Source organism: Schistocerca americana, chromosome 6 (genome assembly GCF_021461395.2).
Source record: "Schistocerca americana isolate TAMUIC-IGC-003095 chromosome 6, iqSchAmer2.1, whole genome shotgun sequence".
Lineage (NCBI taxonomy): Eukaryota > Metazoa > Arthropoda > Insecta > Orthoptera > Acrididae > Schistocerca > Schistocerca americana.
The window spans coordinates 20,269,484-20,283,595 of record NC_060124.1 but is presented as its reverse complement, the minus strand read 5'-3'; the positions used below and the strand labels follow the sequence as shown (position 1 = coordinate 20,283,595).

The 14,112-nt window shown below is 39.0% G+C and overlaps 1 protein-coding gene across 1 annotated transcript in view; it reads left to right on the top strand.

The window, feature by feature from the left end:
• LOC124619922 (1-phosphatidylinositol 4,5-bisphosphate phosphodiesterase classes I and II) overlaps positions 1-14,112 on the top strand; it is a 403,835-nt gene that overhangs the window by 363,793 nt on the left and 25,930 nt on the right. Inside the window, exon 18 of the mRNA XM_047146565.1 lies at positions 6,497-6,674. Within this exon, the coding sequence (XP_047002521.1) occupies positions 6,497-6,674 (178 nt within the window). The remainder of the gene's footprint in view (positions 1-6,496; positions 6,675-14,112) is intronic.

Here is a 14,112-nt window from a genome sequence, read left to right as displayed (position 1 = left end):
CTCTGATGTACGGGGTCACTTGCCTTCTTAGTTGGGGCTGCTAACGCATGGCTGTGCAGTGGCTCTCAAATCATAGGTAAGCTGGTTCAAATTCTGGCAGCGGATGAAAATTTTACTGCCAGTATTTGTCCAGCATGGAGAGAAGAGGTGGTGGCATAAAGTTCCTGATCACCAGTCTTTGCACCAATGTCCTGGATTAAATTTCAAGTCTCTCTACAGTGAGGACATGTAAAATGCTATATACACCTCATTACATTCATCTACACTCTACAAATACATGTATGATACATTTCCCACATACCTGCAAGAAAAGGGGATATTGTGCACAGAAGAAGAACACCCTTCATGACAGGCAACTGAACACATCCCATGGAATATCCAAGCCAGCGAAGCCATATGACAGTTACATTTTTGCATTTACTGGCTGTAACTATTCACATATATTCATCATATCTACTAGTGAATATTAGGATCTATGTAATTGCTTCAAATGCTTTGTAACATAGGACAGTTGTTTTTACCACTTATATTAGTTTCTTAAACTTGCTGATTTACAGTAGATTTGGTGATCACTGATTTTAAAAAAAAGCAAGACACTTTTGTGCCTTCATAAACAGCACAGTCATAGCAGAAGTTGTGTTAAGGATTTATAAGAGCTTAACACACTACTTAATTGTAAAAGAGATTATAGGAATTCAGTATCATTGCTGACCAAAGCAGTAGTTGTTCACAGATGAAACTGTTGTCAGAAAGATACACTGCAATGAAACATAACCTCATGTAATTTCATTGTGCTTTTTAACTGGTCCTAGTACAGAAATCCATAAAGAAATAGTATGTGTAACTGTTGGAATTACAAAAATGCAGTAAGGCTGTCCAATATATGCCTACAGTAAGCACAATTTACAGTATTTCCGATGGAAACACTTAAAGTAGAAAATAATAATTTTAGCTCTTGGAACTGCATTTCCCTTCTTCAGGGATGATTGGGAATGTTTGAGAGGGGGGCGACGTATCACTTTGACCTACTTGTTGCAGGAATGTAGAGTGATAAACATGATTAGATTAGAATGAAATTTTCGCTCTATAGCGGAGTGTGCGCTGATATGAAACTTCCTGGGAGATTAAAACTGTGTGCCAGACCGAGACTCTAACTCGGGACCTTTGCCTTTCGCGGGCATGTGCTCTACCGACTGAGCTACCCAAGCACGATCCACGCCCCGTCCTCACAGCTTTAATTCTGCCAGTACCTCGTCTCCTACCTTCCTTAGATTAGATTAATAGTTGTTCCATAGATCATGAATATGACACTTCCTAATAATGTGGAATGTGTCAGTTTAACAAAAAGTTTCTTTACATGTTATAATTTGAGGTGTCTATCTGTCAGACTTTTGATGCTATTTGGTAAGTGACCAAAGATTTTTGTGGCATCGGAAGTCTCCCTTTCTGTGCCAAAGTTACATTTAACTCAAAGTAGTCAAGATCAGCCTTTCTCCTAGTGTTGAAGCTATGCACATTGCTATTGCCTTTGACCTGGAATGGGTTATTAATAACAAATTTCATAAATGAATATATATTCAATTACATGCTTTTGTGCAATGCATAATTTTTTCCTTAATGACGTATTACTCCAAAACGTGGTGCCATATTAAAGCAGTGTTTGACAATAGACACAGTAAGTTAATTTACTTGTATGTTTCTCTCCAAAATTTTCAATAACCCTAACAGATTTCAGTAGATCATCAATGTATTTCTCCCAATTCAATATCTCATCAATGCATACACCCAAATATTTGGAATATTCTGCCTTGGCTCCAGACATCTGTTTAAACTCTATATTTGTTAATGGTGTTTCGCCATTTACTGTACAAAACTGAATTTACTGTGTTTTATCAAAATTGAGAGTCAATTTGCAGAGAACCACATGATAGTTTTCTGAAAGATATTATTTACAATTTTCTCAGCTAATTCTTGTTTGATGTGTGTGATTGCTATACTTGTATCATCAGCAAAGAGAAGTAGCTTCACATCTTCATGGATACAGAGTGCCAAGGCATTAACATATAGGGTGATTTCAGTTAAAGTTAAACTTTCGAAACACTGTAGGAATAACACCACTGGTCAGAATGATGTCAAATTGCAACAGAATATTACTGGAGAAGGGGGAAAATGTATGGCAGATGAAAAAAAATAGTGTGAAAATGATCAATAGATGGCGCTGTATGTGTCAGAACACATATATGAAACATCTGTCATGTGCACGACCCATTGGAGTTGGTATAAACATGCCGGGTACATGGCTTTTCCTCCTTTGAATCTGCGACGTTCGTGTCTAAATGTAGGATCGCACTCTGCTTGTAAAGATGTATTATAAGAATTATGACTGTGTACATGTCGCTCTGCAGAACTTCCAGACACTGAAGGGTTTGAAAAAAAGGCATTGGTCGGATGACTGCCGTGGGTCTGGAGAAAATGAATCAGATATTTGAAACGATGGGTTCTTCTGGCGTATAACCTAGTAGAGGGAGGAAATGAATTGATTCAACATCGGTGGAAGCAGTGGTCAGAGCAATGCAGGAGGAGACAAGTGGTCGTTTGCAAATGTGTAGTGTACGGAGGATTGCCCGAACATTTGATATATCTGTGAGCACAGTGTGTAAAATCCTAAAAAACATCCTTCTTTGCTATCCATTCAAAATCACCCATGTGCGTGAGTTGCTTCCTATTGACCTGCCAGCAAGAGAGACCTTTGCTTAAGAATTTATTGCTTGTATGGAAGTGGACAATGATTGGCCATGGAAGATTTTGTGGACAGACAAAGCCCACTTACATCTGACAGGGCATGTCAATACACAGAATTGTCGAATATGGGCAACGGAAAATCCACATGCATATCAACCAGTACCACTTCATCCTCAAAAGTCACTGTGTAGTGTGGGCTTACAGCATCATTTTTCATAGGGCCATATTTTTTTGAAGAGACAGGTGCTTCTGGTCCTGTTACCTGTACCCTCACTGGTAAGTGCTATGAGTGTCTTTTGCACAACCACGTCATTCCAGCTCTCCAACAGCATAGATGTGTGGATAGGATTATTTTTATGCAAGATGCTGCACTTCCTCACATTACAAACCCAGTTAAGCAGCTGCTGAAGTGGCATTTTGGAAATGCTAGAATTATCAGCTGCCATTTCCATACAGCCTGGCTTTCCCAATCACCTGATCTTAATTCGTGTGACTTCTGGCTGTGGGGCTATCTGAAAGATATTGTGTTCAGTGTTCTGATTGCAAACTTAACCCCAGAAACACTTCGATCAGCTGGGGAACATGCTGTTTCTCGATTTCAACTTGTTGCAGAAAACAGTGGACACCGTATTGAACATGTTTTGCGCGAATCGCATGGAAATTATTAATCTCATTTGGTTTTGATTGGTGCTTTTTATGTGGTTTTTGGCCTCAGGACAATTAAAAACCAATGTGAGTGATGCTTTATATGCAATTTTTGGCCTCAGGACAATTAAAAACCAATTTTTTCCATCCGATGCGATATGACCTTGCCATGGTGGATGGGCTTACGTAACTAACATTATCACACCTGTACACTCATGCGCACTGAGTAGTACAGTTTGTTTAGTATCAGATGTACATCTTAGGCACTGATGTATGATTCATTTGTCATTTGTAGTCAACCACTATCAAATTATGATGCTTACACTGCCATCTATTGCTACATTTTGTAACTATTTATTTTTCTTCTGCCACACGTTTGCCCCCTTCTTTGAAAATATTCCATTGTGATTTGATGCCACTCTGATCAGTGGTGTTATTTCTACAGTGGTTTGAAAGTTTAACTTTAATTATAATCAACCTGTACATTAAAAAGAATAAGGGACCCAGGATTGAACCTTGTTGGACCCCATTCTTGATACCTCCCCAGTTTGAGGAATCTGCTGATTTTCACACATTATGTGAAATGATTATTGCAACCCTCTGTACTCCTCCAGTTAAATATGAATTAAACCATTTGTGCACAGTCCCACACAATGGAAATACATCAGAGAGAGTAGGAAACAGTTGGTAAATACTCATTTTCTGTTAAGAGAGGATAGAGTAGACACAGTGAAAAGAGAAAGAAATAATATAATTAAAAAGTAAAAGGAAAGGGTCAAAGAGAAAGATGGCCTAGAAAAGCAAAACAGCGAGTTGGAGACAGAGAGGAAAAATAAAAATGAACATAATTGAAATAAATAAATAACTAATTAAGAAAATTTTGCAATATGAGAACAGAGGAAAGATTAAATCCAGGAGGATGCAGGTATTACAATGTGCGGTGGAGATCAAGTTTTCACCTCTGAAGTTCAGGAAAACTAGTGCTGCATCTGAGGATCCAAACAGCACATTTGGTTTAGTTGGTGCTTGGATTTGTTAAGTAATACTGTAGAGCATGCTCAGAAGCTTGAAACTAGACGTCCCATTGACACATATTTCTCTTGATTCCACTCATGTGTTCAACAGTTTTGTGATGGTCCTTCTTGCATAAATTTCTACACAGGGAACAGTTGTCAGTTGGTAAATAACACAGGTTTTTTTTGCCTTCAATGTTGTAGGATTTACTTTTGTTGGGACTGGAGTAAATTGTAATGAATGGGAGCGTGTGGGCCATTTTTAACTATGAGAACAAATTTCAGAGGTGGTACACTGAAGTAGCAATTTGATAAGACTGATGCAGATATGATGGTGAAAGATGACAATGAATTGCGTTTGTAGTGTATTGGGCACATACAATATCATTTCATGGCTTAACTTGAGACAAGCATAGCTCTGCTTTAGTAATCTATTGCTGTATTTAAGACCTCTCTATTATGTGGTAAGGAGGGGGGGGGGGGGGGGGGGGGCAGGGGGCAAGGATTACTTCTGGCTGTTTTGAGTGAAAAAGCTATGATGGTCATGTCAGAGTAGGTGACTGCATGAGAGCTTACTTTGTGTATCTGTTCAATGAGATAGTTGCAGTAGAGGAAAGCATAGGAGAGATTACTGGTATAGGTTTTGAGGCACATACATTTACTGTGGTTAACCAGGCTATTGTATAGAAGGGGTTGCTTGACATAGAAAGGTTTGCAGCTATCAGAGTGGAGGTATTGTTGCATATATGCTGAGAAGAGGTTGACAGACACTTGGCTAAAAGCCCCAGTGAGTATGAGGTCAAAACCAATAAAATGACTCTGGGCCTGGAGAAGGAGCAGTTGAGTTCAAGTTTGGAAAAGGTGTTAAGCTGTTTCAGGATGTGGAGAAGTTCTTCACATGGGTGTAGACCTCCAAGACATCACCAGTAAATCTGCAACAAGCAGAGTGTCACAGCTTTTCTGTTTGACCCTTCTATTACCTCCAATAATCTTCTAGTCTCTTTGATGCACTTCCCTTCACCTTTGTCTCATCTCATCTGCTTGACCTACACTCACCCCTTCCCAACCATTTCCAAAAGATCCCTATATCCCCTATGAGTAAGAACTGTATGGTGTAAAAATTAGTATTTTCTAATGTAAGTATTTCTGTTGGCAGTATTAGGAATTGTGCCTGAAATTCCAGAGAGCACTTTCTGGGAAGAATTGGTGAACATATTACTTCCTTCCACATGCATTTTGCATAATGATCAGGATGGGAAAATTTGAGTTATTAGAGCCAATACAAAGGCTTGCTGACAATCATTCTTGCCGGTGGCATCTGCAAGTTGAATAGGGTAGGGTAGGAGGTCAGTTAATGGTATCAGAAGTACCCTCTGCAGAATGCCATTTGGTGGCTTGTGGATATATGTAAATTTAGATTTGCCTCCTGTATTTTGGTCATAATGAAAGTATTCTCGATTTAATTTTACTTTTGATACAATTAATGTTAGTATTACTCTGTTTTGCCAGTATTGATGTATATTACTGTGCAGTCCAAGTATGTTTTGCCAGTATTGATGTATATTACCGTGCAGTCCAAGTAAGATAATGGCACTTAATGATGTTTGTAATATTTACATCTAAAGGAAAATTAGCCACTCACCTATGGCGGACTGATGTGTGGTGCATAGAAACACGTGGATGGAAACACTGTTCACACTAGTTTTCAATGCTCCTGCTCTTTTTCTAATTAAAGTGCACCCATTAAACACACACTCCCATGCCTATCTCAAGACTCAGTCTCACTGTGGTTGCAGTAGAGTGTGTTTGGGTGTCTGTATGATTGTGTGCATGAGTGGGTATAACTTTGTTAGAAAAAGAGCAGGAGCTAAAAAGCTAGTGTGAATAGTGTTTCCTGTATATGTTTCTATATGCTTCACTCATGAGTCCGATATGGTGAGTACCTGAACAGTTAACTTTCCCTCATTTTACATGTTATTCCATCCAGGAATTTCCATTATTGTAATATTTACATCTCTTATACTCCAGCTAAATATTTTACACTAAAGTACAGTAGTTACAACAATATAATCACCTATTCATATAATTGTCTGCAGAACTGATATGCAACACCAACATCACCATGAATCATCAGAACTGTCAGAGAGTGAAGGGGAAACAACACGTCATTCAGGTAGTACAGGGCTACCTCGAAGTCACTCAGAGAGACTTCTCGCTATGTTTCGGGATCACATACATCAGGAGCGTGAGCTACATGAAAGGTACCATGAACTGGTAAGTTGTGGATTCTATTACTATACATACATGAACGTGTACATACACACACACACACACACACACACACACACACACACACACATTTATTCATTATTGTTTTGATTAGTTAGAGACAATGGGAGAGGTTCTTTCTGGGATGAAATGGGGTAGGAGAGGATGGAGTTTGAGAAATATAAAACCAGTATGAACCTGATAATGGTTATATTCATTTATTTATACATTCATACAATTGTATGTGTGTACAATGGTTGCCGAATTTCATAAAATTTAAAAGTATACACAAGAACATATTTCTAATCATGGGCATAATTTTACATAGGGTGTACTACAAATGCTCAGAATATACTATATTTTCAGACTCATATTCAATACAGAGAAAAAAATCAATCTTCCTGTACTACATCATGTATAATAGTAATATTCTTGCACCTATTAAATTCTTCACTTGCTTTTTACACCACAGCTTACTATTTGGTAATCTGTAGCCATCATCCTGAGTTTCTTTGTGTCCTCAAACACTATATAGACAAGCAAAATTAAAGAAAAAAAGTGTTTCAAATTAAAATATTATGCATCTATTAATAATTGTGGAAACCAAAGTGCATTACATGTGTAGAAGGGGGAGGCAGGGAAAATACAGAGGTCAGAAAATGAAAGATATAGAAAACTAGAAGGGAGTCAAGAAAGGAATAGGTACTGTGAAGGACTTGTGAGACTGAATAAATTAACATAAAATAATACCAGGTGGGTGGCGAGAATCAAGGACATGTTGTAATGCCAGTTCCCATCTGTGTTGTTTGAGAAACTGGTGTCTGGGGGAAGAATTCCAATGGTACATGTGATAAAACAGGCACCAAGTTCACAACTGTCATGTTGTACAGCATGCTCTGCAACAGAATATTGTACGTTGCAAGTATATACCCTCTGCCTATGCCCATCCATTCTAACTGATAACTTGGTAGTATTCCTGCTGATGTGAAAGGCCAAACAGTGACTTCATAACAGCTGGTATGTGACATGTGTCATTTCACAGGTGGCTCTCCCTTTTATAGTACATGTTTTGCCAGTTACAGGGCTAGTATAAGTCATAGTAGGAGGGTGCACTGGGCAAGTCTTACAGCAGAGTCAGAAAGTGCATAGGAGCCATAGGTAGGGAAATGGTTGCAGAAGAAGCATAAGGTCTGACAAGGGCTTTGCAACAATTGGGAGAGTGATGAAAAGCTACTCTGGGTGTGGTGGACAAAATATCATATGGTATGAACCTCAGGGCATAATTTTAGGAAGTCACAGCCTTGCTGAAAGTGGCCACTTTCCTTGATGTTGACCTGATCCTCACCAAAGGCCAGCTACACAATTTTGTTCACATTAAGGGGCAGATGTCCACAATCTATTGATTATGAACTGTAGATTAAAGCTAAGGACCTGCAAAAAGGTGGGAATTTGAGGAGATGGGACCTGAATAAACTGAAAGAACCAGAGGTTGTAGAGAGCTTCATGGAGAGCATTAGGGAACAATTGACAAGAATGGGGGAAAGAAATACAGGAGAAGAAGAATGGGTAGCTTTGAGAGACGAAATAGCGAAGGTAGCAGAGGATCACGTAGGTAAAAAGACGAGGGCTAGTAGAAATCCATGGGTAACAGAAGAGATATTGAATTTAATTGATGAAAGGAGAAAATATAAGAATGCAGTGAATGAAGCAGGCCAAAAGGAATACAGACATCTCAAAAATGAGATCGACAGGAAGTGCAAAATAGCTAAGCAGGGATGGCTAGAGGACAAATGTAAGGCTGTAGAGGCTTATCTCATGAGGGGTAAGATAGATACTGCCTACAGGAAAATTAAAGAGACCTTTGGAGAAAAGAGAACCACTTGCTCAGATGGAAACCCAGTTCTAAACAAAGAATGGAAAGCAGATAGGTGGAAGGGGTATATAGAGGGTCTATAGAAGGGCAATGATCTTGAGGACAATATTATGGAAATGGAAGAGGAGGTAGATGAAGATGAGATACTGCGTGAAGAGTTGGATAGAGCACTGAAAGACCTGAGTTGAAACAAGGCCCCGGGAGTAGACAACATTCCATTAGAACTACTGACAGCCTTGGGAGAGCCTGTACTGATAAAACTCTGCCATCTGGTGAGTAAGATGTATGAGACAGGTGAAATATCCTCAGACTTCAAGAAGAATATAATAATTCCAATCCCAAAGAAAACAGGTGTTGACAGATGTGAAAATTACCGAACTATCAGTTTAATAAGCCACGGCTGCAAAATACTAACACAAATTCTTTACAGACGAGTGGAAAAACTGGTAGGAGCTGACCTTGGGGAAGATCAGTTTGGATTCGGTAGAAATGTTGGAACATGTGAGGCAATATGGACCCTATGACTTATCTTAGAAAATAGATTAAGGAAAGGCAAACCTACATTTCTAGCATTTGTAGACTTAGAGAAAGCTTTTGACAATGTTGACTGTAATACTCTCTTTCAAATTCTGAAGGTGGCAGGGGTAAAATACAGGGAGCGAAAGGCTATTTACAATTTGTACAGAAACCAGATGGCAGTTATAATAGTCGAGGGGCATGAAAGGGAAGCAGTGGTTGGGAAGGGAGTGAGACAGGGTTGTAGCCTGTTTACGGTGTCATTCAATCTGTAAATTGAGCAGTAAAGGAAACAAAAGAAAAATTCGGAGTAGGAATTAAAATCCACGGAGAAGAAATAAAAACTTTGAGGTTCGCCGATGACATTGTAATTCTGTCAGAGACAGCAAAGGACTTGGAAGAGCAGCTGAATGGAATGGACAGTGTCTTGAAAGGAGGATATAAGATGAACAACAACAAAAGCAAAATTAGATTAATGGAATGTAGTCGAATTAAATCGGGTGATGCTGGGGGAATTAGATTAGGAAATGAGACACTTAAAGTAGTAAATGAGTCTTCCTATTTGGGGAGCAAAATAACTGATGATGGTCAAAGTATAGAGGATATAAAATGTAGACTGGCAATGGCAAAGAAAGAATTTCTGAAGAAGAGAAATTTGTTGACATCGAGTATAGATTTAAGTGTCAGGAAGTCATTTCTGAAAGTATTTGTATGGAGTGTTACCATGTATGGAAGTGTAACATGGACGATAAATAGTTTAGACAAGAGGAGAAGAGAAGCATTCGAAATGTGGTGCTACAGAAGAATGCTGAAGATTAGATGGGTAGATCACATAACTAATGAGGAGGTATTGAATAGAATTGGAGAGAAGAGAAATTTGTGGCACAACTTGACTAGAAGAAGAGATCGATTGGTAGGGCATATTCTGAGGCATCAAGGGATCACCAATTTAGCATTGGAGAGCAGCATGGAGGGTAAAAATCATAGAGGGAGACCAAGAGATGAATTCACTAAGCAGATTCAGAAGGATGTAGATTGTGGTAGGTACTGGGAGATGAAGAAGCTTGCACAGGATAGAGTAGCATGGAGAGCTGCATCAAACCAGTCTCTGGACTGAAGACCACAACAACAACAACAACAACAAAGCACAGTGGATCTTTCCCATCCTTAATGTGATTGACTGAAAACCATCTCAACTTTGTTCTAGTCCTCAGATAAGATCAGGATTTTAGAGGGCACAGTAACTATTCACCAGCTACATGGAAGAAGCATTGGAGCAGGTCATTCAGCCCTCAACAACGTTATTCTACAGCAGGGCTGGCCAAATGCTGCACACTATACAAAAGTGTGGAAGTGCGGCACAGGTGCACTCATCTCAGCCAGTGGACAAAGTGGAACAGTGACCTCTGTGATTAGACACATGTACCAAATGAGCAGTGATAGCAGTGCTCCCTTGCTCTTTGAGGGAGCCAACTATTGTCTGAAAACACTGCACATTTCCCTACCCTTGGTTTGGTCTATGGAAGTGCTAGAATTCAAGAATATGTATCAATAATTGTAAAAATTAATGAGGAATTTCAAGTACAATTGGTAGATGTTACAAGTGTGCCTCCTATTATTTGTTGCTTTGCACAGCCATTTTCAGCATCAGTTGAAGATGCTCTGAATCATCTTCAGATGGAACTGATTGACCTGCAGTGCAATACATGGCTTAAGGACAAGTTCTTTGCAGTACAAAGTACAAAAGCATTCTATGAAAACTTTCCGCAGGAAGAATATCCACACTTGCATCATGAAGCTGTGAGAGTTATGTCCATGCTCGGATCTACTTATATGTGTAAAAAACCTTTCTCCATAATGGAAATAAGTAAAGCAAGGTTTTGATTGTCTGTTAGTGACGAAAATCTTCGCAACTGCTTGCGTGTATCAATGTGCCTTGCTTTTGTGCCTGACATTAACTTTATTGTTTCTCATTACCAATGACAAACATTTCAGATTTCTTTCTTTTCCTAATTTAAAATTGTTACTGACTAACTGTGCCTCATCCCGCTCCATGTTTCCTAGGTGGACATTGTTATATGAAAAATTATGTATTAAACTGGTTCTTCAAAGTATACTTACATGCTTAAAAATTATCGTTTAATATGTGTGAGACATGTTTGATACCCTTGCCATGAAGGGTATTTAGCTACCTAACATGAGACTAAAACCAATCTGGCATATTTATGCACCATTTTTTATGTTTTATTTTAGAACCATGATTTTTATTGATAGGGTGATGGAATAGCTATGTAAGTTCCCCCGATTGTGTTGGATACTGTGAAAAGAGCATGAAAGTACCCCATGTATAATGTATCCCAGCTAGTGGGTAAAGCAACGCAGCATTATCTGTGACATATACTAAATAAGCGGTGACGGTTCCATTTCTCTGTTTACATGCTTGGTAAGTTTGCACGATGTGACTAGAAAGCTGCACATATACAGCAGCTCTGCACGTGTGCAGAATTTCTGGCTGGCCTTGTTCTCTGGGCAGTGGTAATGCTATAGACTTTCTTACGCAGACGACACTTTATGGATATGTTTTGAAGTTAGCCTGTGTTTGCGTGGGGTGTCCCTAACTAACATGCAAATTAGGACCAGAGTGAAGCTCTGATGCATATCTCACTCATGAGGGTGCCCATCACTTATATGTGAGGAAAGATGCTGAAAGAATGTAGCCTCAGTTCAACCTATCTTGAGCCAGCTAAACTTCTCATAAATTTAATTAAGAGACTGATTATTATTTCCCCTCCAAAATAATGATGGGTAGGAAAGCAGGGAAACTGTGTAGTTGAACACAGAAAATTCTGACCTAGAGTACTACAGTGAGATTTGTTGACTCAAAGACAAGCATGAAATTCAAGTATGATCTGTATGAGAATCATAAGCGCCATGAGTTATTGACAAATTTATGGACAGAAATAGACGAAGGCACTTGCAAAATCCGACTGGAGACCTGTCTGACCAAATTGCTGTGAGGCACTTATATGTGACTGGGGCCGCAATGAGATGCAAATTAATTGTAATCGCAGGTAACATGTCGGTGATCAGACACATTGCCACACCCTATTGCTACTGAAAGGAAAGTGGTGCTAAGTGCATCCACTGTGAAGACAAGGCTACCATGTTGGGGCGTCAAATCTATTGATGGATTCCCTGTTAGCTGGAGCAGTGTATTACCACAAACAGCAGAGTTTGGCATGTAGATGACTGTTGCGACTCACGGCCAGATGCACTGCAATGTAGTTGATGGCATCCGAGGTAGAGGGCTCCAAACTCGACCATGAAACACTATTTGCCTATTCTCCAACAAAGTACAGAAGAATAAGTAATGTTCGACTCCTGTGATGATCAGGGCAGTTATCCTTGTGTTTTCTTCATCACCGCTCTGCCAGAGCTTCTGCTCTGTTGCGCTAGTGATCAGCCAGTCACAGACCAGCAACAATTTTTCATCCGATCATGATAGTTAAACAAAAGCCACAAATCTCCCACTACAAAATTTTGTCGTTATAGTTGCTAGTGACAGCTCTCTGTGCCAGTCTCCATGATGACCATAATCATGAGCAGACGTAAGAGTCAACCTTCCAATCACAGCCTCTGTAAAATGTCTGTGCAGTAAGCTGTTGGGTGATGGACACCATCGGATTATGCTAATTACATGGTCTATGTGTGATGCCACCATAGCAAACCATAGACTGTGTTTCACTGGCAGGCATCTTAGGAGATGCAACAACTGCCTACACAACACTTGTCCTTACCCTTCTGGAGTATCACTACATGCCGTGGGGTCCTTACCAGACAAGATTGATGGAGGCACCAAAAAAACTCTAGGAAGGGCAGCTCAGTTTGTACTGTCACAAAATAGGGGAGAGAGTATCATAGATATGGTACATGAGTTGGGGTGGCAATTATTAGAATAAAAGTGTTTTATGTTGTGGTGAGACTTTTCACAAAGTTTCACTCAACAACATTGTTTTCTGAATTTGAAAATATTTTGTTGGCTCCCCTATTTAGGGAGAAATGGCAATCATCAAAAAATAAGAGATATCGGAGTTCACACAAAAAGATTTAGGAGGTCATATTTCATGTGTACTTTTCAGGAGTGTAATGGTAGAGAAATATCTGAAAGTGGGTCAATGAACCCCCTGCCAAGCACTTAAGTGTGAATTGCAGAGATGTAGATGCATGATTGGTATGGACTAGATGCTGGTGTGAAAGTGTGTAACAAGTTTTACAATAGTGGTTGTCGCTGAATTATGAGCCATTGGATGGTTAGGAGGAAGTAGGGTTTTAGAACAATGTTGCTGAGTTTGTAAGGATCTGCTGATTAGGTAATCTGAATAAAAAGGGAAAAAGACCATGTAGACTGGCACTCTAATCAAGGCAGCCCCAAAATTAAATAGTTCCTCACTGCACTCTCCCTTACTGTATCTTACACTGATGGTAAATACTGTTTGTTTTACTATGAAATTGGTCTCACTTACATCTGTTGTTGAGGTTTGCACTACTTGGATGAATATTAATTGAATAGTTTATCAGTTAAAAAATGTATGCCAGAATATAGTAGCAAACCTGTAGCTTTCATGATGTATAATATGTAGAAAGTTTACTTTGAAGGAACAAGTTTCTTTGCGTGTCTTATCAGAAAAGAAATCTATTACAAAATTTTCATTCCAAACCATTTTCATCCTATATAGAAGGCACATGTGCTAACTTTATTTGCGTAAATGCAGGAAAAATTGTATTGCTGCTAAATCACGCTATTTGTCATAACCACGTGAGTTTACAAACAATCACATAATAGTATTGAATAGAAAAACCTTCCAAAGGTTCTGTGAAATTATATTTATTTGGTCACAAACCAGCTTTCATCTTCTTAGACCGTATTCAGGTGAAAACTGAATGCCATAAACATAAAAAAAGACATGCGACTTACATAGACATTATTGATTCAGAAGATAGAAAAATGATGACATGTAGAGTGTTTAGATAGGGAATTTTTACATATTCTTAACA